The 27065-nt window shown below is 41.7% G+C and overlaps 1 protein-coding gene across 17 annotated transcripts in view; it reads right to left on the bottom strand.

Annotated features, from left to right (window-relative positions):
• LOC102298811 (peripheral plasma membrane protein CASK) overlaps positions 1 to 27065 on the bottom strand; it is a 170905-nt gene that overhangs the window by 68290 nt on the left and 75550 nt on the right. For all 17 annotated transcript variants that reach the window (XM_042228630.1, XM_042228637.1, XM_042228629.1 and 14 more), the window contains exons 3-5: positions 13680 to 13785; positions 9039 to 9116; positions 8815 to 8887 (exon numbers count right to left, since the gene is read on the bottom strand). In XM_042228630.1, coding sequence (XP_042084564.1) covers positions 8815 to 8887; positions 9039 to 9116; positions 13680 to 13785 — 257 coding nt within the window. The remainder of the gene's footprint in view (positions 1 to 8814; positions 8888 to 9038; positions 9117 to 13679; positions 13786 to 27065) is intronic.

Below are 27065 nucleotides of genomic sequence, written 5' to 3'. Positions count from 1 at the left end.
CAAGACTAAAATGAGGACAATTTCATACATTCATGTCAGAGTCATAACACCGCTCAGAACCATATCAGTCTATTTCGTTACCGTATGGATTTTGGACTGCTTCGTTGCAGGGCTCAACTTTAGATGTCCAACTGGTCCTTGGTTTCAAGTGTCAAGAGTTTCAAGAGTTATTATAGTTTAATATTTTATAATTCGTTTTTATTTTTATTTTTATTTCATTTTTGACTTTTAACTGTAAATTCAGTTTAGCTTCAGTTAGTGTCCAGAGTGAGCTTTCTTGTTTCAGTTTCGTTTTATTAGATTTAGTGTTAGTCTTTATTAATTATTTTATGGAGGGCACATGTCAGATTCAAAGATTTAAGAAAATCAGTAAAAAATATTACAATAAAACACATGAATAATGTTTTGAAAGCAGTTGCAGTCTTGTTGACATCCAGAGTCTGAATAAACATGTCCATCAATGCCTCGTCGGGCAGTTGTTTTTGTACCAAACAAGCCCATGTATTTTAGTTCACATGTAAGATTTCTGTATAAGTATCGTTAGTAATCATGTGACCATTAGCTGTTGGCTCACTGTGTATAGACACTGCTGTTGCTCCTGGGACCCATTGAAACTGCAGCTTCTGTCAGTTACAGCAGTTTCTTTCACATACATATCGGATCATCAACGACAGTGATGCCTAGTCAAGGGTCGGTCGTTGATTGAAGTTGATTGGGGCTTTTTGAGCTCTTTGTCTGGCAGTTAAAACAAGCCAGACATCATTAACATTTCAGTGCCTTTCTGCCTGCGCCTGGTGGGCGTGCCATTTTAACACCTCCCCTTGTCATCTACGTTAAGAACCACAATTTACACACTACATGATTGACTATTTTTCTGCTAAACAGAGATTGTAAATGAACTCCTATTGGTTAGGTCAAGTATGGGGTATTTCAGAAGTTTACTGGAACCCACCCAGTTGAACTATATAAATGAGAGCAGATAAGCTCCTGTTATTTACCAAGCTGCCGATCGCAACATACTGTACTACAGCAGACATGGCACAAATCAGCAAGGAGGAATCCCAGGAGACTCATCTCATGAGGGCAATGAGACAAGTACACGATTTCAAGCAATATCTCGCCAGCCTGGGCATTAAAGTTTCAGTGAGAACTGCAAGGGTTCACTACAAGGAGAGACAACCCTGCCGCGAAAGTCGGTAAGTAATCAAAGGACTGAATTACTGACTGGTAGCCTGCAGAAAATAACTTTTGCTTTTCTGTTTGTCTAATGTTTTCTTGTTTCTTATTAATATTTTACAGCAATATCTTGGCTGCCATTGATGAGATAACAAAAAGCAATGACAAGATGACTGCGCAAGACATTCAGCTAAAAATTGAGGAAGATCTGGGAGTTTCACTGAGCCTCTCCAGTGTACGCCACGCTCGACGACTCCTTGGGAGAAAAACTCCCTTCTCCCAAATGACGGAAGAGATCAACAATGACCCAAGATTACAACGAGTTCTCCAGAGGATCGAGTCTGGGGAGATTTGGGATGATAGCACAGAAGTTCCACAGCAAGACGATCGACCACAGCCGGGACGTGTCATCAAACTTCACATCTGGGGGATGATTTCACAGCATGATGCATGTCCTAAAACCATCTTACATGAAATCCTGGACAAACGCCGCTCTCAGAAACCCAACCAAGTTGCTGCTGCACGGCTGGGCCTTGACGAGGGCTTCTTTGAGGAGATGGATCTAAACCCCACTGCTGCTGCAGAGCCGTCAGCTTTAAAGCACATCAAGCTTGTTGTAATTGCAGTTGCAAAGGACAACTGAGAGCAGAGTGGAAAATTAGTTTCCACCAATTCCTATTTAGATGTACAATGTTCCCCTTCTACATACAGTGTGATATTGTTTTTGTTTTACTGTTGTGTAATGAAACTAAATCTGAAATAGACTGAAATTTAAAACATTGTGCAGGACACTGAACTTAAAATTGAAGAAGATTTTACCGAGTCTGTCCAGCACACATCATGCCTGCCGTCTACTTGGCAGGAAGACCCCCGTCTCCGAATTGGTGGAAGAGATCAGCAAAGTTACAACAAGACGCGCGACCATATCTGGGGGATGATTTTACAACACGATGCACGTCCTGAAGCCATCTCAAAGTTATCCTGTACAACTGCTGTCTTCCTAAATCTGTGAAAAAATGTTGGTGCTGCACAGCTGGGCTTGAATGATGGCTCCTTTTTGCTGCAGAGTAATCAACTCTAAAGCACATTAAGTCTGTTGTAATTGCAGTTGTGAAGGGCAACTGAGGGGAGAGGAAATTAATTTTCCATTAATGTTCCCCCTCTATATGTATAGTGTGATATTGTGCTAGCTTTAGTATTGTGTAATCAAAGTATTTCAAAATCTGAAATGTATCCGTTTTGAAATCTGACAAATAAAACTTCACAAAGACAAACTGATTTTTGCTTTGTCTGTTCCACAATAATGACTTGACTAGTTTAGTCCACGGGTTTTGCTCTTTCAATCCAGGGATTAATAATCTGGCTAATTTTAGATTCAAATATTAACAGATGTTCCATTTAAAACAGCGAGGACTAAATATAGTTTTAGTGCAGGGGAACTAGCTGACAACCTGGCAACAGCTGCCTAAAGCAAAGTGAAGCTGACATTAGGAATTACCCAACAGAACGCCACGTGAAACGCCACACATCATCACAGCAGTGCTCATTTTAAGCTCTCGTAGTAGAGGATGTTTATTTTTATGTCTATTATGTAATGCAGCAACTCGACTGGAGAAAATTGACTTTTTCATGTACAGGTGAACATTTTCTGGTTGTCTATACAAATACCAGCATTTAACCCAACAAGTGACTATTTAGGAAGCATGTAAACCAGGTTTTGTTCAGAGCTACAGTTCACAGGCTTCCCATTAAATGCATTAAATTGTGATCAGAATTACTGTTTGGAGTAGCAGCTGTGAGGCTGTTCTCACTGAAAGCATGTCTGCTCAAATTTGTGTATCAAGGCAGATTTCTAGAGAACTAAACTCATTAGTCACATGAAAGTAAAGATAATTAATGCAATTAAATAACATTACGTGCGTGTATTTTTAGTTGTTGTTGTGTTTTTTAGCTCGGAGGCACTGGTGACAACAACTGCATCAATTCATTAAAAAAAGAAAAAACAATCTGTAAAACTTGAGAAAAAGCTCCAGTCTGACCTCATCACAGTCGAAGGCAAAAACGAGACATTACAGCTGGGAAATTTGAATCTTAAAGGGGCTGTAACTCAGTCATCAACCATCCCATAGTTACTGCATCACATAACAAACTAGTTATTTGTAATTCATGTGTCACATTTAAAAGTCAACTACAACTCAGTAAAATCACCAAGTTTATTGATCACTAGTAACTGCAGTTAATTTGTTTCTGTGTTGATAACTTCATCATAGCAAGTCTGTGCTGATGCAGCTGACTACAAGTCAACATCCTGCAGTTAAATAGATGGAGCCATTTTAGAGTGATGAGCTAGACTTGTCTATTTTAATCAGATGTCTGTGGTGGCTGCGACCTCCTCGTGTTGGTTTTGAGACATACAGTTTTGTTATTCACACATTAATACCAAAACAAACTATGAGACCAAAAAGTGGTAAATCCTGACAAATGACAAGCTGGAGGTAACATTTAACACTCTTAAATAAAAATAAAGGACCAATGTGATCAATGACTTTTATCTGACTGGTTAGTATTGACGTGGATTTGATTGTTAAGCTTTATTTGTAAACTGTTAAACTACAGCAGCATGCATGCATGCATGTTTAATATATACCTGAACTCTCAACTTATCTTTCAGTTCCAGGAAATTCTCCGCCTTTACTGTGAGACATTTTACATGAGACAACAACAACAAGCAGGAGGAAGTGAGTTCGATTTGTTGTTTCAGTTTGAGCGGTCTGGGTCACTGTGTTACATTTAAACAGCGTTATACAGATATACACATTATACAAGGCCAAAAAACAACAAGCCTTGAATTTAAATGCGTCCGCAGACAAACATGCTGCTCACCAGCACAGTGTTGGTAACACCTACTCTGTACTCTCCATACGAGAAAACTTGTTGGAGGCTGCGATACACATACCAACATTTAACCAAGTTTTTACCACAGAAATGAAGTGCAGTAATGAAAACTTTTTAAGATGCTGCACATCAGATGGAAAATTATCAACAACAACAACGATAAAAGTGAAATTAAAAGCTAACTCTGACATCTGAAACATCATGGCAGGATCTGAGCAACCATTTTTATGCTCCTCAGATTAAATGCTCAATGATGTCGATGAGTAATAATGTAAATATAAAATGAAAAGGACTTTGACAGGATTTTAGATAATAATGGGGTTCACTGAACTCCAGAAATAAAACAGTCAGTAGAATATATAACTACTCTGTCACAAATACAACCAGATCACAGAGAAGGACGTAAAAGTAGTAGGGGGGTAGTTGTAGCTCAACTGGAAGGTTGGTGGTTTGATTCCATGCCAAATATGCTAACCCCAAGTTGCTCTCCTATGCATTGGATGTGTGTGGATGTTAGACAGAAAGTACTATGTACTATGTGTTGGTGTGAATGGGTGAATAAGGGATATTGTATAAAGTGCTCAGGTAGAGTAGAAAAGTACTAACCACTCTATTTAGCCTTATAAAATACAGTTTTTAGGCAATGATTTTGCTCTGTGCAAAATTGCTGAAATGTGTGGACAGTATATAAAAAAGGCTGTAATTCAGTGAATGGCACTGAAACACATACTATCACTGCAAACAGGCAGCTTTATCATCTCATTATGCCCCTCCAAACTCACAGGCAGGTATCGCTCACATCAAGACAATAAGACTAAGCCGGTGATTCAGCAGGGATCCATGTAGGGGCGCAGCAGAGTGAAGACAGAGATATGACTATATAGACTATGATGACTAATACCAAGGCACAATGCTGAAGAGAGAGATAGTAATACAACAGCTGGGAGCTGACTGTGACAAAATATGCATATGGGCCTTGTCCAAGTCAGTAAAGTACTTATATTAAAGTGTTCTAATTAAGCTCTGTGAATATCTCGTAAAAGCATTAACCTCACTAACTGCAGAGGGGATTTTAGTGCTTTTACACTGAAGAAAAATGTGAAGCAGGGTATGTGAATGCAAAACAGTTTTTCTTTTCTTTTTTCCCTAAGCTAGCTCTACTTGTCATAAAAGCTGGCTGACACAATAGCTACTTACTGCTTGTAGCACACACAAATACCAAAGACTGACGTGCAATCAAACAACTGACACACTGACGCAAGCGATTACATTGACCTTTTCACACAGGCACACACATAATCAAATAGCTGCAGACGGTGTTAGAGAGATACTGACGGGAAACGTAAGAGAAGGCATTACATATCAATCCTACGGCAGTAGCATGAAGAATTCTCATATCACAACATCTAGATTTACCACTGCACAAACTATAGAGGAGCTGCCAGTCCACTGTTTACTGCCATGTATCACACAGCAGGCTGGGGCCAGAGCTTCGTTAGGAACACTCAGCACTACGAGTTGCTTCACTTTGTATACATGACATCTGATTAAAGCGTTTTATATCCCACACCAAGTCTGACTGTGATCCCGGTGGAGGAGCCTTGATGCTGATTTGTCCTCATCTAGCAGCGTGATGACATCTAAAGTACATGATCAGTTTCCCTTACTGTAGTCACAGTATAGTTACAGTTGTGTCATTACTTGTGCTACAAGGTTCCTCAGTTATCTGCACAATAAGAGAGAGAGAGAAAAAAATCATGCATGCCTTTTCCACGCTGTGCACATGTAACGTAGTCAGCTGATTTCAGTTTGTGTTCAGGGAGGAGGAAAATAGTGAAGCAATGAAAAACTGAGAATGCGACAGTAAGTGCAGACTATGTCCAGGCCAGAAACAACTGCTGATAATACATCAGCTTGTTGCAAGCAACTGCACAGGCAGCTAACGCAAAGCTAGCAGTAAACAACCCAGAGTGATGTTAAAAGTATGACCCCCACGGCCAGCAGTAAGAGCCTCTTTACGATAGGGAGTGTGTCAGAGAGTGCAGCCAAAGGGGCATACTGGTCCCTGCATGTCGGCACATGTTACAGAATAACTCAAACCTCATCTAACTAATTGAAACAGTAATAGCATTAGCTTTCTCTGCGTAAGCACATTAAGAGTCACTGAATCAGTGTGACACTGGTCCAACCACACCCACTAGCAACTCTATTGTTTCTCATTTCCACACAACGACAGGGAACTGAGAGAGTGCAGAAGACTACTTTAGATGCAAAAGGCATCATAAGCAGAATGATACAGATTCTACTTTTGATCACACATTCCTCACTCATTCATCACTCATGTCAGACCAGTTCTACATAGCCTGACGTGAGCAAAAAAAGCAGCAGCACAACTGATCCACAGAGTTTCCCCTCATAGCTTGTTATGTCAGCTTTAGCCGCAGTGTTTCGAGAGAAGCCCTGCTGACATTCTTTTCCATTACAGCCTCACGCAGAAGAGCTGTACTGCTGTGGACCTGCTTGGTACCAGAGCCAACAACAACCAACCAATCTCCTCCCCTCTGTGTCTTCTGCAGTGAAAAACATGTCCATTTGTTACTCAAATTCTTTCAACCCTAAATATGTACTCAAGGGCTACAGTTTTTCAAACATTAGTTCTAACTGAACTTTAATTTTTTCGATTTAAAACATATTGGAAACTGTGTCAAGTTACTGGCTAATACAAATCAAACCTTTACTCCTGTTGTTGCTTCATATTTAACAGCTCTACACTGGTGAACTGCCCCAATGATTCGAATGTGGGGTTGGGGGGGGGAATTGGTGGAAGTGCACTGTGGTAAACTGGTGCAACCCCATCAATCATGGATGCAGTAAGCGCCAAATCACATCAAGCATCACCTCAAGGCCCTTTACACTGTAAGGTAAAGACCCTACAATAATATATAATAACAGAGAAAACCCCAACAATTATATGACCGCTTATGAGCAAACGTTTTGGTGTGGGGAAGAAAAACTCTTTTTTTAACAGGAAGAAATCTCCAGCAGGACCAGGTCAGGAGTGGCCATCTGCCGCGACTGGTTGGAGAGAACAAAGGAAGACAGGATAGACGTGTCTGTTAGCTTTCAAAACTCGAGCAAATGGCTCGTCCACTCTGAAATGGTTACAGAGCTTGTTGAGAGGTAGTAGGAAACAAGCAGCTAGCCAAACGCTGTCAAAACAGCATACTTAACCAGAGTGCCAATAACGCTGCGGCTGACCCAGATTATGACCCACTACGACTTACAGGTTAATGAACTGTGTGAAGTACAAAAAAAGAATGCAAAACTTTGCTTGTCATTGTGAAAATGAAAGTGTATTGAGAAGTTGACATGGGTGACAAACAGTCAAATCCAGGACGAAACTAATGTCATTCACCACCAGTCGAAAGTGTTTTCACTCAGAAGTATAAAAACTACGTGGTGAGTAGTAAATACGGTCACCAAAAGGTTGAATATATGTGAACGTACAAAAAGTAAAACAACAAATGTGACCTTAAGCAAAAATTGGGTGAAGACCCACCATGTAGTTATTGTGTATGTGTTTCACGTACACAACCTGACCAACACTGTAGGAGGATTAAGGTTGGGCGATATTTAAAATTTTTCCAACTGGCATTTGTCAGTCCAGTAAATGACGACAGGCGATATAGACACCAGATCTGCACATTTAGAATTTATACGTTTTGTTTGGAGGGAATATTTTACCTTCTTTTCTTGTTTGTTTCAGTATTAATATAGCTACTTTTTGGATTATTCATTTATTTATTTGAGATGCGCACAAAAGACTTAACTTTACGTCAGACATTTTTTTTTTTTATGTTTGCTGGAAGAGACATTTTGATTTTTACCTTTTTGTTTAATTTTATATTTGTTGTTTGGTCGAGTGTGTGAGACAGATAAACACTGGAACGGCCTGTGAAAAAGAAGCCAGTTACTCTTTGTTTCCCTCCCCACCATTGTGGGTTTTTTAAATTTAAATAAAATGTTTTAAAACAGCGCTATTATTTTTTCCGTTGACTGCTTCTCTTAGCTTCAACCAACATTATTAGCAAACTTACTTATGGGCAAAAAAAATAAATCGGTCACACGTTTAACATTTGATGTTGTACCATTCCCATTTATAGAAAATGTTTGCTTTTGCCTCCGCGCTGCAAGGATTCAATAAACTTGGGGAGGTCAAGAATTTTGTCAACTGTACAACCACCCAACCTACCCAATTGTTTTGCGTGGCCAACAATCCAAAAAGTATTTAGCGGGGCGATCGTGGCTCAAGAGTTGGCAGTTCGTCTTGTAATCGGAAGGTTGCCGGTTCGGTCGTTGCGTCCTTGGGCAAGAAACTTCACCCATTCACTTCACTTGTTGTTTACTGGTGGTGGTCAGAGGGCCCAGTGGCGCCAGTGTCTGGCAGCCTCGCCTCTGTCAGTGCGCCCCAGGCAGCTGTGGCTACAATGTAGCTGCCATCACCAGTATGTGAATGGGTGGATGACTGAATGTAGTGTAAAGCGCTTTGGGGTCCTTAGGGACTGAGGAAAGCGCTATACAAATACAGGCCATTTAAACTGGATTGGAAATTTAAGACAAGCCAATCCAGAGCCACAACAATTCTAATTTAGCAAACAGCAAAACTGGACAAAACTAGATAAAAGTCTGATCACTTAGTATGTATGCACTTCGTAGTTGGACACCTAAGCAGATGAAAAATACCTTGACATCTCGGTGGATGACATTGTTGTCGTGGCAGTAGCGTAGCGCCTCGAGGATCTGTCTCATGTAGTGACTAAGCGGGGGGGGGGAGAGAAAGTGCAAGGTCATTGTTACATCAGAGTTAAGTGTTTGTGTAAATCATGGTTGCAAATATTGATTCAAATAATTTTAAAAAAGCATCAGGAAGCCTTTCAGGGAAGTAAATCAAAGCCATAAAATCTCACCTGGCCACGGCTTCACTGTAGACAAAGCCAGCGTCTGCCCTCTTCACGATCTCAAAACACAGGTCCGCTCCATCCATACTAACACACACAGAAATTAGAAGAGAAAGAGACTCACGGTGAGAGAGGGTCAGACTAGCATGAAGGTCAGGCCACAAATACAAGTAAGAAGAAAAGGCCATTCTTATTAAAACTTCAAGTGCTGCGCTTCTTTGTGATTGGCTGTGAAGGTGAAATGGGAGAAACAGGTCAGTAGCAGTAATTGTGTTTAGCGTCTGCGAGTTGAGGTAGGCACAGCTGGACCAGCTCGCCTACATGTAGCACAAAAAAAGCTGCTATGATGCTGGTAATATTTCTGTAAGCCTCTGCTATGCTTCAGCATTCTCTTCTGAAACTATTAAGAGTTAGGAAGTAGAAAAGTGTATTTCATAGCACCATTATTGGGGGAGGAGATAGCTCAGTAGGAAGATCGGGGGTTCAAATCCTGAGGTACCCCTGAGCAAGGTACCGTCCCTACACACTGCTTCACTGAGTGAATGGGTTAAATGCAGAGAGTAATTTCCTGCAGGGGATTAATAAAATATACAAAAACATTTTACCTAAACCTTATTTGAAACCCTGAGGGAATATTTAAATACAGTAAAAGACCCATAAAATATTACTATAAACAGATAAATACAGAGATAAATGAAGCCGATCTTATCTCATGAAAAAAGGTTAGCTCAGCAGGTCAGAGTACCCCACCAAGAACATCAAAGCAAGTACAGACAGTATATAAAAGATAATATGTAGTCAGCTATACAATCGGACCTATGATCTCGGTGAAGACTTTCCTGATTTGTTTATGGTCTCATTCACCAGTTTTAAATCGTATCTATCACTCGATGTCCTATTTAAACTAAAACGAAAGTGAAGCAGGTCGTGATTTGTTGCCTGGCTACTTTTTGACTGACAGGTTGCAAACGTATGAGCATGCTGTGAGTTTCTCAGTCAGACACATCGTACACTTAGTACATCTGATTCATATAAACTTTAAACTTGACGGTTTAAAATGACCGTTGAATGATGCTGTGGTGGCTATGTCCATCTTTTGAATACAGTCTACGTTTTTGCTGTATTTTCACCTACTTTTTCCCGTGTAGAACGTCTTCTGTTTGTAGTACTCGACTTTTCTGAATGTTTGTAAGTGTTTATCCAAATATTAGAATTCTTGATGTGACTTCCTGACTTGATGTCAGGGATTTCTGTAACATTGAACAAGACATACTTCTTTAATAAATGAATAAATAAAAATTAAATAATATAATATAAAGAGGCTCCACTGCAAATATTCACAAACCGCTTTGTAATAAATAACTCAATTGTATTTTCAGGAGCCTCTGGATTGAATCTCCTGTCCCAATAAGGGATTTCAGCTCCGCCTAAGCCATGTTGAGCTGCCCTATCAGTGAAACCCATAGCCATGTAGACTAAGAATTCAAGGCGTGTCATGGATTCCATGTTAGTGAGTGCTACGCTCCATAAGTGACTTAAATTTCATCTTCAAATGGTAAGCACGAGGCTCTGAGGAGACTTTGTGCCTGCCAGTTTTCTTTTCTTTGTCTTCTCCATGGAGAGACTGCACTAGAACGTATAAGAGGAATGACGAGCAGTCTGTCCATGTCTGCATCAGCAGACAGTCTCTGGTGACTGTACCTAATGAGCAAATTCTACGCAGTCAGTGTTGGGCCTCAGGTAGTTTGGATCAAGTGACTGGATGATGACGTTGATAAGCTTCAAGCAACAATAAGAAAATAAGAAAACTTATGATTGTCAAATACTTAGGAAAAACAACAACTTGCTAGACGTATAATTGAAGGATATAGAGCATTACTGGTGGCGTGGTGTAGCAGAAATACTTCTAAATGTAAAAACTACCAGAGAGATGGTGATCAGCTGTCCCACAACAGCCTGCGTCTATCCTGGGACAGCACATCAACACACTGTACTGGAAGACTAACACAGAGACTGTACAGAAGAAGGTGACGAGCCATCTCGATTTCCTAAAGTCGTCGAGATTCTTGAAAATGTTAGAGATTTTCCATCAAACTGCTGCGTACACTTTGCTGTAGTCTGCTGAGTCTGCATCAGAGCAGAGATGTAGAGGAGGACACTGAACAAACTGATATCCATCACGGATAGTCCTGACAACCTTCTACACCACTCAGTGGACAGTCAGCACGTTCTCTAACAAACTGATTCAAGGCTTCTGAATATCTTTCATATCTCATCGAACAACTCTAACAAATATCAAACAAGAACTTCCACCAATGCAGCGCACACTCTGAGCAGTATTTACTTTTAGAAAAACGTTTGTGAGCAGGTAATGAATAATAGTAATGATTTGTAAATGACTGGACGTCAATAACTTATTATTATTATTTAATATTACACTAAATTATGTTTCTAACTAACTAGGCAAAAACACTATGTTTAAAGACAAACTTTATACAGTATATTCTATATGTCAATACCACACTTGCAAGAATCATAGTTTTTATCATTTTTTTTGACCATTTTTAACCAATAAATCATGAAGCTGACCTTGAAGATCTCAGTGGATGTAATGCACACACAAATAGATTGTTAACATGAGCCCACTCTACACACCTACAAAGTTTGATCAGAATTCATTCAAACATTTTTAAGCTCTCATGTTTACAGACATAATAACAAATACTACCAAAAACATTCAGTCATGTCGAGCAGCCTAACAGTGAATACGTCCTTGGAGGAGGTAATGACTCTTACACGGGTGTGTGTAGTGAATTTTTATTCTGCTTCTGCTTAGTTAACTGTGAAATACATTAATATTTTTACTCTGATTTTACTGCCTTGTATTTATTTAGAGTTTAGATTAGATTTAGTTCCTGGTTCGGCCACACTGCATTCTAATTTATTGAGCTACATACTGGTCAGCATATTTAAGCTATTTGTTATACTTTTTTTTTTTTAATCTGCTATAACCAAATTTGTGAACGGGGAAATTATTTCCAATAATTGAAACGATTTCCCAAAATCTGGTATAAATAAATTGCTTCTTAGATTTTCCCATTGAACAAGACTAGACTTGTTCTGCAGCTTATGCATAGAGAAAACAGGCAAAACTGCATGCTGGTGCACATTCATTCTCTTGAATGAATTTGGATGGGAATGAGTGAAATGAAGGATTTTTGCTGACTGTCACATAAAATCGGTTAATTTTATAGTCTACACGCTAAAGCGAGGTTCAGTTTTGTAAATCATAAGCAATCATGTTCTTTTCACAGTGATGATAGCATTTGCATGGAGCTCCCCACTATGATCCAAGTGTTCAGGAGGAGGAGCTGTTGCTGTAATGGTGATGCATTCATGAAAGCCCTCTGGAGGGATTCACAATAACAGCACGGCTCTAAAAACCGACCGCTCCTCAACCGAGCTGAAACAAGGCTCCGGCCACAGCGTCTCAATGCACAGGAAAGCGGTGCGCTCGCGATCATTAAGCTGCTGGGAGCAGACTTTAAGACAATTAGGCCTTTGTGCACAGGCTCAGTCTTCCTTAGGTGGCTGTTTTAAAAGACACACACATATACAGATGATGGAATGACAATCATCAAATGCACACAACTCGCACACAATTGCAGCCAGGCCATTTAGCCACAGCTGATCCCATCTCTCATAATTGCTCTGTTCCCAATTACTGGAAGCCTATTCTTTATTGTCACTTAGTCTCTGTGCCAATTAAACAGGACTCTGATGTAGGACTTGGCTACAGCACATCCATATTTTTCTGCACTCCTATTACCGCACCACGTTCACATTTTAGTCTCTGTGATTAGTGAGGAGTGAGACCTGAGAAAAAGAGCGGCATGAGGCCCTCCACATTTATCCACTGCATTTACTCCCATATCCATTCCCCTCTCCAAGGCCCGTAGCGCTCCGATATCTGCCTGTGGTCTCATGAGCGTGTCAGTGTGTGTGTGTGTGTGTGTGTGTGTGTGTGTGTGTGTGTGTGTGTGTGTGCAAATGAGCTCCAAAAACCATGAAAATCTCTTTAAATGGCGCTCGTCTGCATATCCTTGAAAGTTTTCTCCCGGTGCACCAAGCCATGTGATAGAACTACGCACGAAACCCGAGCGTTCGCCTGCTCAGCGATAACAGAATTAAATGATAAAGGAATTAGTTCTGGAAGAGGAGAAAGATGAAGATACGGAGCAGGCTGGGAGGAGCTCCAGGGGATGATGCAGCTTTTGGAAAAGCTGGAAGTAGCAGCAAGTGTGAAATCTTAATCTCATCTTTTTTTTCTCCCCCCTCCCCTCATATATATATAGACTGCACTCATCCTCTGCACACTGCCCCCCCCACAAAAAAACCCTCATCTAACAAGCTTTTTCATATCAGCTTTGATTACATAAAACCACTGCAGGGTTCACTTTCTCTCCACGCCCTCCTCACACTGTCATCCTTCTGCTCTGTGTCCTCTTTCCTCTGTACCATCCCCACTACGCATTCCCTTACAGATGTGCCCCACTGTGACACTCGTCCCCCATTACCTATCTTCAGCCTACATATGTGTTGGTGTGAGGAATTTTGTGTGTGTTTGCTGAATCACAGCCTGGGACTTACAACTCAAACACCATGTAGAGCATCCCATCTGAGCTGTAGGTCTCCAGCAGCTCCACAATGTGGGGGTGCTTCAGCATGTGGCAGATACTGGCCTCCCTCTTCAGATCTGAAAACACAGAGAACAGAGAGAGAGAGAGAGTTTGGAGATGAGCAGAAGTGGTGCAGTGTTGTATACAGAGTGTAACATTAGGCCAATACTTTTTGCAGCTGAAGACAACTGTGCATTTAGGACAGGGGTGTTCTTTTTATTTCACTAAAGGCCACACTGGGTTCAACTTGATGGGGGAAATTAGACCCCCCGCATCAAGAGCAAGACACACAGTATTCAGCTTATTGATACCCTGTGATTCTTTTGAAAATTACACCACCTCGCGTGCAATTCCATCCAACCAGTCAGCTGCGTACCCTCAAGTAAAATCAAAGCATTTTGTAAATCAAGTCTCATATTGCCCTTTCACAGGCCTGAAAGTGACAACTCAGTAGGTGTTGGTTTTCATTAAAAAGTAAAAATGAAAAACTCTTTGATCACATATTTCACATGTAATATACAGCCTAACCTTCTGCCCTCAACAGGCTGCACAGAAACTTTCTGAAGCCTGTGTTTCCTGCCCACGACTCCAGATCTCTGCTGGTGTGCTGATTCTAACATCAAAAGCATGCAGCAAATGATGATCTTTAAAAACAGAGACCGTTGCGTATGGACACATGGATCTCTCTGTCAATGTGACTGATAGGAAACTTTTCTTTAAACACTTTACATATCTAAATATGTAAAGACAAAACAAAAGACCAACAATGATTGACTTTGCACATCCTACTGATGTGCAATGTACATTTCCCAATTAACACCAGTTATCCTCACAATTACGTGCTTCAGGCGTGGGTGTTAGCTCCCGTGACAAGCCCGTTTCTGAATGTGCACAGCCTGCATTCTTGATGAAGTCAATTTTGTTGTGGGCGCCTGAGCTTGACTGAGGGCTCCATTATAACTGCCATGTGGCGCCTGGCGAACGGCACCATGTGACAAAGTTGACTGTAAACCAATTTATAACTGACGTCACATCCACCGTCACAGTCACTGCCACCTCTCCTTTGATGACTTATCAACACAGAAGACAGAATTCTCTGAAGCAGTCTTGGTGGTTACAAATTTAAAAAATTAATACATTTTTTTAAAACTTTAAAATAAAATAAAAAATGGTTTGAAGGTGTTGTCTGAGTGGCGACACCTAGCCTGGATAAATGGGATGGCGTGTGTTAGATGTAAAAACTGTGTCAAATCAAACATGCAGATCCATCTTCTGTGTCGACTCATGGAAAATAAAGGAGTAGCTGTACTACCTAAGAAGTACCATTTAAGTAGAAGAGATTTTGCCCTCTGGCCACGCTAATTTAAGAAGAACCTAGTCTTAAAAACGGGATATATTTTATTATTTTCTGTCACTTTTATAATACTACAGTGGTGACTGTTCTCATTAAACATTTCCAAGTTTTAGGTGGCATCAGTGTAGTTACAACTGATGTGAGCAGCAGGTGGCTGCCCCTCCTCTATTGGTTCTGCCAATCAAAAGAGAGGTTTTCCTTTCCACTGTCACCAAGTACTTGCTCAGAAGAAACTCCTTAGAAACTTCAAATGGAAATACTCTGTTTGGTATAGGATTGTTGTCGGGACAGAACGCACAGGAGACGCCAGTCACCGTTAGCTCGCTCGGACATTTAGCTGCTCTGTTGTCATGTGGCTTAAAAGATTGATGATATGATCTCACTGAAGTGCACATGTGCATTCGCACATATGGCTCTATCTTGAACGCTGATAAAAGTGACAGCTGCAGCATATGTGTGAAGGTGCTATGGTGTCACCAGTTGATTGTTTTCTTCTGCCTGCTTTGGCTTCACCATGAAAAGTGAACACCATCTCATCTGGTTACTCCAGCACCTTGCTGGCATGCAGAGCAATGCCACTAGCAGCATTTTGAGAGAAATGTATAGGATGTGTTTTCCCCTTTGTTCTACGTTTCTTATCAGGGATGAGATGCCTTTTATGAACCACATCTCTGTGACACGTATGGCTGTTTGTCTTACATTAATCTAGTAACTGAACCTTTCCCGTCTCTCTGCCTCGGCATTCGACGTGAGCTTGTCCACATCATGGTTTCAGAATCCCAGAGGAAGTTATGTAGCTTAGCTGCACTTGTGTAAAATGCATAGAAAATGCATTGCTGCATTTGGCCTGAACTCCAGAAATTGGCAAATTGGTAAGTCTCTGCTCTCCTTTGGTTCAAGTGCAGTGCAGTTTGTATCTATCCCATTATTTTACATCCTCTTACTGCTGCTTGGCAATGAGCATCTACCACTTTAATTGGTTCCTAATGAAGAGGAGGGTTAATGGAGAGGGTTACTGAAGCTGAAAAGAACAATGCGGGCTGGCTGTTTAGAGGAACCGCTGGGGAGAGATGACAGACAAAAAAAAATGCACACACAAAAAGAAGCCAACCAAAAAACAAGAAAACCCCCACAAACACACACAACCATACAAATCCCTCCTCCTCATGAGATTAAGAACAGCTAAAAAAAAAAAGACAACTGGATATTTGATGGAAGCTTTGACAAGAATGATGCGCACAGGGAGGAGAAAAAACAGCTCAGACAATCAATATTCTGTCACTGTGTCTGTTGCAAATGAAAATGGTTCTGTCATGTAGATGGGATGGAGCAAGGATGGAAGGTAGACATGAATCTGCAGCATATTGGCGGACAAGAGGGGACTTGCATGAAAATGAAACGACACAGTGGCTACTGAAAGGCATCTCACACACTCCTTCTCCCTGCTTCATTTCCCTTCATCATCATTAGCCTGAAGATATTTTTTGGACCCCCCACCCCCCACCCCAGTGCCATTCAAATCAGGCGCAGCTCCAAATCTGTGAGGCAAATATGAACAACCTTAGGCTTTTTCGCTAATGACCCCTTTTTCCTTCTGCCTAATCATGAATCTAAATGAGGCAATTAGTGAATAACAGCCTTAAAACACTGTGTCGTTGTATCCATCCTAAAAACTCTCATCAGCTAAGCTACCAAAATTGCATGGACATGAATTGCTCAGGTTCTGATGGCAAATTGAAAATAAATATCAACATCACTGTATAGTTGCCGTTAGTGAAAAAGCCCCACAAAGCCACTCACGCAGACACAGTGAGAGGCAAGAGAGGGAACATTTGCATTCATCAGGTGGGCAGTGTTGCTGGCTGCGTAATCATCTGCTAATAAGTTCGCTGTATCAGCTTAAAAGGTGACGTGACACGTCAGTGTTTTGTTCACCGCTTGTTTCTGCCATTGCAGGTTATGAAATTGGATTTGACAAACAATGGGGATTCGCCTTGAGTATGAACATCTGAACATCTCTTTCTATCTCTCTCTCTCGTCCCTCCATTCAGTTTCCCGCTCCTTTGATCTATTCAGTCATGCTTGGCAGCTGCTCTGAGAGCTTCTGAAGGTTGAAGCCAACCAGAGAAATATACATGATGTACGTAACCCTTCTGCATGAGCACAGTCTCAATCAAGAGCACTTAACTGTATTAACTGTTAAGATCCATCTCTAACTGAAGCACAGCCAAGCTGAGCCTATATATAAACACTCGAGTATGTGGTATACGAGAGCTAAATATTCCCCCCAGTGAGATATTTCCCCAGCTGTGGCTGCTGGAGGTGATTTATGGACAGGAAGACTATATGGTGAAAAGGGCGAGGCTGAGTAGATGCTTCTGGTAAGATGTCATGAGCTAGCTCACAATCACCACACACCCACACACCCCAGCTATGACAAAAAGTTAGCGTATTGTTCCGTCATGTATCCAGTGACATTTAATTAAGCTCGGAGCTGAAGCCACAAGCCACTTGTGCTGCTGTGAGCCTGAGCACCAACATTAAGCCAACCCTTGGAGGACAGGCGCGACGCGTCAGCTAGCTCTAACATGATGCTAATGCCGCTAAAGCTGGGATAAGTGTTACCTTAAGGGCAATGCGGTCCGCCACTTTTAATGTCATCTGATGAACTGGGCTGCTCATGCCCGGCACTGTAACTCCTGCTGGAGATTGCAGAAGTTGCCTAATCAAATGAACAGCTGTTGTCACACCAGTTTTATCCAGCTCAAAGAAAAAAAAAGTTAAAGGAAGAAACTTCTAATTCGTTAAGTTTGGCGTGCGTGCATATGCAAGGTGGAACAATGCCATCGATCCTAAACGATCCAAAGTGTAAACGTGAGGCAGGACAGAGTAAAAGACTTAATGACTTAAAATGTAAAAATAAAAACAAAACCAAAAAACAGAGTGGAAAGATAAGACTACAGATAAGGTGTAGAAAATTGTAAAGGCAACAGGGTGGGCCTATGGAAACATACTGAAATTAAAATCAATGGCATATGAAACTCCTGAACCCATCTTAATTACTCTCCCAAGCTTCTTCCAGTGCCTCAGATAAATAGATGCACTATTTCCCCAAACATGAACTCAGTGAAGTGGTAGGAAAATCAGGTGGGGGCATTGTCCGAAGTTCTCCTTTCATGTAGCACACACTTAGCAGGCCACAAGAGCTAAAATGGTTCATGTGGACAGCTGTAAATAAAGTACTGTGTGGAAATGAAAAAGCAGTGGAGGGCATTCTATGCTGAGGTTGACTCTTATACCATAAACAGCAAACCCAGCTTAAAGCTACTCCACAACCTCCCAAACAATGCATCAGCTCCACTTCATTTCACACCATATTCTGACCTGCAAGTTTCATTGCTATCTATAGCAGCGGGTGTCACTTGCTGCAGTAGATGAACGTAGCTCACTCAGAAACCTCTGCATCACCAGTAAATTCCTCCCCGTAAGGGGAACCTCTGAGCTCCTGCACTGATCTCACTGATATGATCATACGTGCACTGAGGTTTTCAACCTGTCCGTGCAGCAAGGCCAGCACAGACAGGTTACAAAAACATAGGTGCACAAACAGCTGGGAAGGGGGGGGGGGAGTCTTGGGGATAGAAGCTCCTCTTGAGTCTCTCTGTCCTTGCCCGGAAGATGCGGAACCTTCTACCAGATTGCAGAAGTTGGAACAGTTTGTTGCCAGGATGGGACGGGTCCTTCAGTATCTGCGCTGCTCTAGTCCGGCATCTCCTGGTGTAGGTGTCCTGAAGCGGGGGGAGAGCAATCCTGCAGCAGCGTTCTGCTGTACAGATCACTCTCTGAAGAGCTTTTTGGTCCTTCACACAGCTGTTCCCAAACCAGGATGTGATGTTCTGTGTGAGGATGCTCTTAACAGCGCCTGCATAGAAAATCCTGAGGATCTCTGGAGAGACCCTGCACTTCCTCAGTTGTCGTAGGTGGTCGGTAGGCGAACTGGAGCGGATCTGTGGTGTCTGGGATGGAGGAGGAGATGATGTTCTTCAGCAGCCTCTCAAACACCTTCATTACTACCGAGGTCAGTGCAACTGGCCGGTAATCGTTCAGGGATGAGGGTTTGCTGTTCTTGGGCACAGGGATGATGGTGGATCTTTTGAAGCATGTGGGGACCACAGACTTCGCCAGGGACTCGTTGAAGATGGAAGTGAACACACTTGCTAGCTGGTCAGCACAGCAGCGCAGCAGACGGCCGGTGATGCCGTCTGGCCCCGCCGCTTTCCTTGTGTTCACTCTCCTCAGTGCCGCTCGGACGTCGTGCTCCGCGATGCTGATCACCGGTCTCTCGCTGATGACTGTGTGGATGCAGCACCTGGTCCATGAGGTGCAGCTACACCACAAACCACACCCAGTCACAACCACCAAAAGCATGGCTCGCACCAGCAGGTGGGTATAATGATTCCTGTTTACCATCTGTTTGAGGTTAGGCTTTAGGCTTAACACTCTCCTGTTTGACAAAGCACATATCTAGGCCTGGATCTAGTGACTGATTTCTCTCTGTTACGCTCCAATACACCTATGCTGGTGGCTGACAGGGGCTTCCCATGATGCATTGTCAGTTGCTTCTTCGCTCACCTTTTCACTGTACATCAGACACCACTCTGCATTTAATCAATAGTTATTATTAATCTCTGGCTCTCTTCCACAGCATGTCTTTGTCCTGTCTTCCTCCCATTCCACCCAACCAGTCGCAGTAGATGGCTGCCCCTCCCTGAGCCTGAGTGTACTGGAAATTTGGAAAAACATCTGGAGTAATGTTTTTCCTACAGTCGGGAAATGCATCTTACTCCCACAGTTTTACATGTAGTGCCTGTGCGCACACAAACTGCTGCTAGCTGTGGACTGACTGACTTTTTTTCCAAGTAAAAAAAGAAAAAGAAAGAGGAGGTGATAAACAGATGTGATCTTCAGTGACCCCTGTTCCTCCTGCTGGGAGTCAAAGTCTACATCGAAAAGAGGCTTTGCTATCACAACACACAGAGTAGTAGGTGTATGTGAGCATGTGTGCATCATTTGAGTCCCAACTGCGCATTTGCAGATACTCAGGACAAGAAGTCACGGCGATTTAATAAAAAAAGAAAGAAAAAAGGGGAAAGAAAATCAAAACACAAGCAGTGCTGAAGCTGTTATGATTGATAAGGAAGACAGGAGAGAAAGATTAGGGGGGGGGGGAGACACCACGGGGGGTAGACGACAAGGAATCAGGGAGGTGGAAAAATGAAAGGAGGTGGAGGGAAGTGAGTAGGCGATGGCACATGATGAATTTTGCTCATTCTCTAGCTTGCTTTTCTCTCTCCTCCCCTCAGAGGGCTGACCTATTCATCAGACAGACCTCCGGACAGGCTGAATAGAAATAAGCTTGTGTGTGTGTGAGTGTGCTAGTGTGTGTGTCTTTGTACAGGCCTCTGCTGACCAATCCATTGCCAAGACACGAACCATTTGACCCACTTCCCTTGGTCTGAGCTGTGTGCAGGGTGTTTGCGTGCGTGTACGTGCGAGGCGGCTTGATTACTGCGGTGCTGTGTTACAGACGCCCGCTCAAGTGAAACTGCTCTGATTTCTACAGGCAACAGAGCGAGGGAGTGGGATGGGGGGGAGAATAAAAACAAATCAACAATGAGAACAGCCGGCTGGTATCTGGAGGGAGCGCAGTATTTGATGGATTCCTGAGCAGTGCAGGGGAGAGGCTGCGACTGGATATGAATGACTAGGGAGCGTGCTAACCATGTAGTATACTGTAAGAGTGCAGACATACACAGACAGAAAGCTAGCACATGCTTTTTAGTGATCGTTTAGGCCAGGTTTTTTCACTTCTGTGAGTAAAAGTTAGAAGAGAGATGGCAAAGAAGAGAGCATGTGCTGAGTAATGACACCTGATAATGGGCGATCTCTCAAATAAATCCTCCCCCCCTCCTTAACCTTTCTTGATGTAAAGGATCTATTTTGACTATGTGAATGCCATAACTGTGGTAGCAGATGCTGTGTATGAAGAATAGGACAATGGCTAACCATACCCCCAGTTTCTAAATCATCAGTCTGAAACACAGTGCTGGATATGAGTGATTTATTTGCTGCCAGTGGCATTAAAAGCAGAGCTTGCAGAAACCCTTGCTGCCTTCAGAGCTTAACAAGACATCTTCAGTTTAAAAATAAGTTGACTGTGATAAAGGGGAAGGCTACAGCTTTGTGCTAAACCTCCCCCACAGAAACCCTCGCTGCAGAGCATCTTGTAGTAGTGCTGCACGCTCAGGGAATCACACAGAGGCCCTTCACCATTCCAAACCCTCCACTCTCCCACTGCATCGTGGAGTCATGTTAGGATAGAAACACATGGGAAAACTCCAGGTAGCTCATCCTTTGATGGAACTTTGATTAAGATGGTGTCCAATTATCTGCTGTGATTTATGCCCCCCAACATCAGCTGCCGGATATGAGGACCAGCAGCAGATAGGTGGGTCTATTCAGAAGCTATTAGGGTGACAAGATGTCCCACTTTCTGTCAGACAGCATCTTGTGCCACATAATTAGGTTTTCTATGCAATGAGCATGCAGAGGGGCCTGGGTCACACGACACTGCACTTAATGCTGCAATCAAAAAGCCCTCTCTAAAGTTTAGGAAACTGGGTAAACTGGACTTGCATCTTCAATCACTGATACAAGGTTGCATGACAAGGTGTCCTTGAGCATGTTACCTGAGCTGTTCTCAGTGCGTTCATCAGTGTGAACGTTGGGTAGAAAGTGTATGCATGTGTGTGTGAATGACACATGTTGTATGAAGTGCTTAGAGTGCTCAAGTAGAGAAAAACGGCACAGAGAAGAATCGGCCCATTTACGCTCATCAATGGCTGTACAGAAAATTATTTTGTCAAAGGAGGAATCATGGCTTTAAGATGAGACACCGCTCGTTTCTGTTACTCTACATCACAGACATTTAAAAAAACAAAAAGCTTTTTTGTGCTATGTTTTCTTCCCACAGTTCAAACAGCTCAACCGCCCGCAGGTCTTCAAAAGAAAGGAATGATTTCATCTTAGAAACCTGAGCACGAAGAAACTGTCAGTGTATTGGGTCACTGACCGAGAAATCTGAGTGTCTTTTGTACTTTTGATCCCTTTTTGGTATTTTTGGGAAAAGTTCAAGTTCTAGTGTTTACAGTTAGTATGGAGTTTAGTCCTGGTTATGTTCCAAGTTAAGTTAGACTCATGATCCGTGTTTTCTTGTCAATGTGTCATTCCCTGTTTCCTGTGCGAGTCTGTAGTGTCCTCTTCGTATGTTCCTTAAGTTATGTCTGTGTATCGTCTCCTTCTTCTGTCCTCATGTTTCATTTCATGTCTCCCCCGTCTGTTCATGTGTTCTGCCCAGCCCGTCATCTCACTCTCGTTCCGTGTCCCTCGCTCCCTTCTTCCCCAGGTCATGTCTTTGTGTTTCGTCTCCATGTTCCCATTGTCAAGTCTGTGTGTCTGCGTGTTTCCCGTTTTATTTTGACAGTCTCTCATCCTGTGTTCAGTGTGTTCAGTCTTGCCTTTTCTTTTGTCATTAGTCTATTCATCCCAGCTGTGCTCCCCGTGTGTTTCCACTGTCTTCGTCACCCTCGTGTGTATTTATTGTGTGTGTAGTTTTCACAGTTTAGGTTACTTTTGCATTCTGTTTTTTCCCTTATTTTGTATCCTTGTGTTAAGCCTAAATAATAAACATCTCACCCTTGGTTAAATTTAAGTTTGTTTCCATGTTTTGTCTGTGGTTGTACCCACACGACACACCGGTCACCTGGCTGTAACAGAAACTGGCCTTACAAACTGAACTAATTATTACTACTTACACAGTCTAAATCAAATCCAGAGATTAAATGTAAAAGTATAAATCAGTGGCACAGGTCGTCACCAATTATTAAATAACAGAAGCTCAGTTTTGCTCCTGTGCAGGTTTAAGGACATCCAGGGTTTTAGGTCATGTTAAGTTCACAGCGACCACTTTGACTTTGAGTTAATGGACTTCAATGGTAGAACCAGGTGCCATCCTCAATGCAAAGAAAGAGGAAGCTGCGTCATCTAAAACTAGATCCTAGTGTGAACAGGTATGACGAAAAAAGAAGAGGACCTTTGTGGGATACCACAGGGCAGGTAAAAACATAACAAGGCTCCCGGAGAAGCTTCTGCTCTATGATTATGATTTAAACCAACTTAGTTCAATCGTGTGCCAGGTGAGAAGGCAGGACATGATCTAGAGAGTATTCTACAATATTCAAAGTGGCAGTGAAACAAAATAAAACCACTGGTACCACAAACAGTTTGACTAAATCCTGAATACTAGTGATAATTTCATTCAGCTTCACTGTGCTTTATTTTTTGGTATTTCATAGACAGCTAATCAAAAATCCATGAGTCCACTCCCAGCCCACTGAAGGAACAATGGGCTGGGAGGTCAGTTCCCCAACTCTCTGTGAATGGTAGTCATGGCCATTGATCAGTGGTCTTTGATCAGTGGTCTTTGATCAGTGGGTTTTGGTCAGTGGTTGTTGATCAATGGTCATGAGAATTTGCATAATTAAGTTTAACCTCCTAGGATCTGGCGTCCACATATGTGGACATCACATTTTTATGGAAGCCCGTTTCCACCACTAAATAAAAACAAAAAAGCTAGTATCCATAACTCGATAATTTCAAGTTATTTTCTCGAAATTTCGAGAAAAGTAACTCGAAATTTCGAGAAAAGTAACTCGAAATTTTGAGAAATATAACTCAAAATTTCGAGAAAAGTAACTCGAAATTTTGAGTTATATTTCTCAAAATTTCGAGTTCTTTTCTCAAAATTTGCTATTTCGTAGTTCAGTCTCTGCACAATCAAAAATATACGTGAATGAGGTCGCTTTCTTGTTACCCGGAAGCATATGGCGCAGAGGAACGCGCACTCAAAAACGGATCCCAACAAATTGGCGCTTTCGCGAGTACGTTTGCTGATAGTAACACCATGTGATTCAGCTAATAACACAGGGATTTCATCATTTGTGAAGCCAGGCTGAAAACACTCAGCAATCTGTGCATTCACGACTGGATGTAATACCGGTAGCTTAGCTGTAGCATTTGTAGCTGAGGGCTTCAGCTTCCGGGTAACAAGGAAATGACGTCATTCACGTAGATTACTGATTGGCAGCGCTAACTCTAAATTTCGAGTTACTTTTCTCAAAATTTTGAGTTAATAAATCGAAATTTCGAGTTAATAAATCGAAATTTCGAGAAAATAACTCGAAATTTTGAGTTATGGATCCTTTTTTTTTTTAGTGGCGGAAACGGGCTTCCATACATTTTGGGTTATTTAGACCAAAATACTCAATTTTGCTCTACAAGGGCCTGATATCCACTTACGAGGACATTATACTGCTACTGTTCTATCGAAATTTTAAACAAATATCCTCATAAGTGGCTCTCATTTTTCTCAGAAACAAAAATTAGGTAAAAAATAAATAAATTAGTAATTCTTCGTTTTTACATTCATCAGGTCCCAATCAGCCCTAATATCAAAGAGAAGTTAAAAATGCATGCCGTGGAAGAGTTCGGGTCTTAGGAGGTTAAGGAACTGACCTCCCAGCCCATTGTTCCTTCAGTGGGCTGGTTTCAGTCAGTCTGCAAATGTACTGTTTATAAGATTGGGGAAACCTGCAGTCAGCTGAGACTGAAGAAGTCATTTGGATGAGTGATGAAACATTTCTCCCACAAAACGCTACGTCCAGATGAAGAGAATCAACTTTTTGGAGATTTACTTTCCTGGATGATTGAGAATGCAATCAAGACCTTGGCTATCTATGCTCAAACAATATTAATTGCCATGAAATTACTGCTTTCTGAGTTTTTTCTATTTCCGAATCTGTCCGCCTTCCTCTTTATTGTTCCTGGCACACTTGTATTTGCAGAACTGTGGAAACAACCTAATTGAGACTAAAGTGCCCTGACATTCCGAAGGCACTGACCTTCAATTAAGCAGCTGGTGCTGAAAAATCTGATGGACTGTGAAGCAGCTCAAGACAACAGTGAAAGCTGACAGTTATTTAGCTACCAGCCAGCACCAATGTAGAGAAGCTCAAAGGTGAAGCACAGAAGGAGATAGCAGGTCAAATCAAGAACAGCTCCCTCCTAAACAGCTCATGAATGCATTTAAAGTCATGGAGTCATATTAGAATAAGGAGGGGATGGCAGGATTGCATATTAACCATTTTATTTACATAGAAGGCAGGAGGACGTATATTCATGCAAGAAGTGTAACTACAAACAAGGCAGGCAGATATTTAATTATCGAACTTATGTCTGGAAATATGCTTTGTTTGTTTTTTTTAAGTTTGCTGGGGATGCACAGTGCTGTGCAAAGGTTTTACGCTGTGTTTTATTTAGACATGCAAACATAAATGCAAATAGTATAGTATGTAAGGCACAAACAGAGTTAGCTCGCTAGCTTCTATCTAAATACAATATAGCATGTCCTGACTGCGGGGTTTTGGAAACAAATTAAAACGTACAGCTCTGTTATCACTTCCAACATAAATGAAGACAGAAAACTAAACAGCAGTGACGTTTGTAGGGTTACTGAAGTTGGCTAGCTGGTATATAATGATGTGCTACGTGACCGCTAGCGACACAGCTATGTTAGCATAATATAAACAAGCTAACTTTTTTTCCACTCGATAAAAGTTAACGTGAGTGTTCTCGGTGGTCAGGAACAAATGTAATCGCATGGCAGGATGCTGTAAAAGGACCAAACTTCAGCCAGGAGAACAACTGAGATAATCCATCCACAATACGAGGTTAGTCATTCATATACTGCTGCATGGGCTGGGCTGTAGTTACATCCTAAGGTTTTAAAAACTGAGCTTAAATAAATGATTAGCGGTAATAAAAGCCGAGGGAGGTCAACAGTGATCACTGACTGTTTTAGGAGCTTTTTGAGATTAAATAGAAGAAAATACAAAACATTAAACATGTTAACAACACAAAAGCCATATTAATGCTCCACAGTATTGTGCCTGCCTCTCTTACGTATGACATCAACTTATACGACAAGATTATTTTGATAGTCGACTAGTCACCGATTATTTTTGCGATTAGTCGACTAATCAGATCATCATCCACTGGACGTAAAACTACAGCTTATTGCACCAGCAGCATCTGCTCTTATATAACTATCATTAGCTTACAGCTTTAAGTGTTTAAGGTGCTAACTAAAAATAAAGACAAGATGATAGTTTATTAAATTTTAATGAAATTTGCAGATTGTTTCGGTGAAGTTTAATAAACTCCTTGCTATCTAAAATATAACAGGACACCGGAGTAATTCTCCAGCATCTCACACTTCTGATAATCAGCTGTCTGCTTGACGTTTATTCAGCTGTGTAAAAACTATAACTTTAATCTCAGCCAAACCGATTTACTCAGGAACAAATAAAATACTAAAAAAGCCAAACAATAACATTTTTAAGTTATCTAAGTGACTTATATTATGTTTAACCTGAGTAGCGAAAGACGGCGGTGGGTTTGAAAACGATTTGCTGGGAGTCCGGTGTTCTCACGGCTCTAGTGAGCCTTGCCCCCGGCTAGCTATCGAGCTAGTGGGTAACAGACGTCTCCGAAAACGTCGGAGCGCTTTTGAAAATATGTGGTGTCTTGATAAACTGAGCAGATATTTGAGGTTTACACAGCTACATTCTCGCCTGAAAATATGTTAAACGTTTATTTTGTGACCCAGAAAGAATAATAAGAGTAATATTAAAACTAACTAGCTGCCGCCATTGTTGGAAACTGAGCTGGGCGCGCTATGAATTCTGGGACACAGCTTCTTCTTCTTCGGGGTTTAACGGCAGCTGGCATCCTTGTACATGCAGTGCTGCCATCTTCTGTTTCAGTCCGTTATTACACTCTTAAATCCTACTACTTATTCCTGCGTCTTTTGTGATCTTACAAACT

Source organism: Haplochromis burtoni, unplaced genomic scaffold (assembly GCF_018398535.1).
Source record: "Haplochromis burtoni strain Fernald_Lab_line unplaced genomic scaffold, NCSU_Asbu1 Contig_337, whole genome shotgun sequence".
Taxonomy (NCBI): domain Eukaryota; kingdom Metazoa; phylum Chordata; class Actinopteri; order Cichliformes; family Cichlidae; genus Haplochromis; species Haplochromis burtoni.
This window is presented reverse-complemented; position numbering and strand designations above follow the sequence as displayed.